Here is a 2,819-nt window from a genome sequence, read left to right as displayed (position 1 = left end):
TTGCAAATTAATAAATGGAGTATAAATCATTACCGATTTCAGATTTTTTTTAAATTTTTTAATTTTATCTATATATATATATAGATTAGGATCTGATGAATTCCAGATTAGGATCTGATGAATTCCATTTTTTTTTTGTCATATTGACTCAGGATTCCAATTAATAATTTTATCTGCTGGTTATTAAATCATTACATTGAAGTATTTTGTTTTGGGATATTTTCTTTTTTCTTGCCTTTTAACTATATCTTTGATTAGTTTTCATTTCCTTTTGGATCTTACAAATTTCACATTGCTTTGAAGCTCTGAAATTATGTGTGCGCGGTATTTGATTTATTTGATGATATACAGAGAGAATGAATAAGTAAAGAAGCTGAAAATAATTTGTTTACTGACTTCATATGATCTTGCATGTTATAGGGCATTTTCTGATTTTTATCTCCAGAATGCAATCTTTTCATATGCTACAATATCTTATTAATTTGCATTGAAAAAGGGCGGTAAAGTTGATGATCTTATAACCTACTGTAGAGAATTACATGTGGGTATATTGGAATATCTGTTTAGTGATTATTTTATTTTTTTATTATTATTATTATTATTATTATTATTTTACTTGGACTGTTCTTTAAAGTGTACAATTTGATGTTTGCAAACTTACTAGTGAATTTGGAAGCATCTCATAGGTATAGTTCATGTTTGGTACGCAGACTGGATAGTATAATAAGTAAGACTTTAGCGTCTATGTGTTCTTAGATGCTGCAATCTAGCGTCTGATTCTCCTTGAGAAACATGTCATTACAGCATTACTTTGTGTACTGATTTGAAGAGAATTATAAATTTATAGGAACAAATATTATGACTTATGTTAAACATGATCTAGATATCTATTGCATTACAGTTCATAAACGTAAAACCACTGCATTTGATGGTCAACAAGAAAAGAAGTAAGATAACGGGTTATTGTTTAGGGTTCTTGTTCCTTGAGGTGTTGGTGTATGAATGCTTTTTGTATTTCTATAAATAAATTTAGAAACAAATTTGGTTTTAAATGTGAATTTGCCTTATTTCTTTCAGGGAATTCTTGTGAATCGGCAACTATTAACCAGTCTAAAGCAGTAACCAGCTATTGAAATTAAAACTCTGCCATCTGGAATTGTTTCTCTTGTGCTAGAAATGGCATGCGATGAAATTCTGAAGGCTGTTTTCCCTCTGCTGGAAGGTGAAGACCTTGCTACATGTATGTTAGTGTGTAAGCAGTGGCAAGAGATTGCTCGAGATGATTTCTTCTGGAAATGCTTGTGCGCGAAGAGATGGCCATCAGTCTGCAAGCGGCCCTCCCCTCCAACAGTAACTTATCATAAATTATTCAAAGCCTTCTATAAACTTCAGCATAACCGACCTCTCCTGCCACCAAGGCTTTCCTTCAAGGACTTGGAATTTTATATCGATATTTGGTCCAAACAAAGCTTGATCTTCTCAGATGTGGTACCGGGGCTCGTCCTCCGGAAGGGAAGCTGGATTCCACCACCCGGGATCAGTGATGTGCTAAGGTCTCACTTGGAGGGTCCAGCATGCAGGATGACATTGCCTGTTGAGCCGAGATTTAACGTTCCATTTGACCAGACGGTGAGTGTCTCTGTGCTCGTAAGTCGAAAGGATTCCAATAAAGTTGCTTGCATAATAAACAAATCAGTTTTTGATTACACTGATCGGTCGGCGTTTCGTGCCCTTGCATTCGACTACCTCGACATCTCTCCTGCCCACCCTTTCGTGTCTGATATACGGGCTTGGGTCTCTTTGCTCTTTATGGACCATGATAACGATGGTATAATTGATGTGTTTGGAATCGAAGTGGATTTCTGTGACGCTGCTAGCTCCGAAGAAGAAGTCCTCAGCCTCCTAGACATACTCGATTGGAAGTGAAGGCTTTCATTGACACTAAACCTTGATTCTGGCTACTTCAAATGCGTGATAGATCCATTTATCCACTTCGTGTAGCTTTTATGTCCAGAGCATGTATATGTTTATCCCGTTCGTAGGCATGTTTTTCTTGTCTAAGCCTGTACTCTCTGCCTATATTGTAATAAAACAACCAGTGCATTTATTCATCTTCTCGTTTTATGGATTTGACATAAGCCCCCATCTCTCTCTCTCTCTCTCTCTCTCTCGTTAACACGTACTGTTTTAAAATGGTATGGCACGAGCACTTTGATAAGATTTCTATTAAAATTATTTTTACTTGATTACATTTTTTTTATATTTTGATAAAGTTAATATACTCTTTTTGGCTTATTTTTTTAGATGAACAATTTTGAGTTTGACAAGTGCCTGAAATTTTCTCCCCTTATGTTGCAACTTGCTTCACCAAAAAAAAAAAATAAAATAAAAAAAAAAAAATAAAAAGAGGATGCTTAGTAATTATAACTTGGGTATTTCGTGAAAAAGAACTTCGCGTTTCTCTAATTCATTTTAAAACATATTATGTCTATCAGAATAGAAGTTTAAGTGTTTATGCACGTCGTGTCTTTTATATGGATATAGGACATTTTGTTTCTAATTATATATAAAAATTTACAACATAAAATTTGTAATGACTCGTGCCCCCATTGCATTGGAAACGCATGGTACGAGCCACTTGGCGTGTTCCGTACATGTTCAAACAGGTTTAAAAGTTTATATTGCGAGTTAAAAATGTTAAAAAGAGTATATAAAAATTAAACATATGAGATACTTGATTGTGAACTGACGAGTGTCGGTATTAGTATCTATCAGGCACAGACACTCTAATAAGAGAGCTCATGCATCAATGTATAAAA

General features: G+C 34.5%; 1 protein-coding gene across 1 annotated transcript; it reads left to right on the top strand.

Moving 5' to 3' along the window:
• The first annotated feature begins 1,043 nt into the window (after positions 1-1,043).
• LOC111388516 (F-box protein At5g39250-like) lies at positions 1,044-2,130 on the top strand. Its single transcript, XM_023013246.1, has one exon. It carries the CDS (start codon positions 1,177-1,179, stop codon positions 1,924-1,926), a length of 750 nt encoding a protein of 249 aa, XP_022869014.1. The 5' UTR covers positions 1,044-1,176; the 3' UTR covers positions 1,927-2,130.
• The last annotated feature ends 689 nt before the right edge of the window (positions 2,131-2,819 follow it).

Source organism: Olea europaea, unplaced genomic scaffold, assembly GCF_002742605.1.
Source record: "Olea europaea var. sylvestris unplaced genomic scaffold, O_europaea_v1 scaffold5020, whole genome shotgun sequence".
Taxonomy (NCBI): Eukaryota; Viridiplantae; Streptophyta; class Magnoliopsida; order Lamiales; family Oleaceae; genus Olea; species Olea europaea.
This window is presented reverse-complemented; position numbering and strand designations above follow the sequence as displayed.

What these genes read in the sequence shown, in the direction of transcription:
- LOC111388516 (XM_023013246.1), top strand. Translation starts at nt 1,177, where the DNA reads ATGGCATGCGATGAAATTCTGAAGGCTGTTTTCCCTCTGCTGGAAGGT.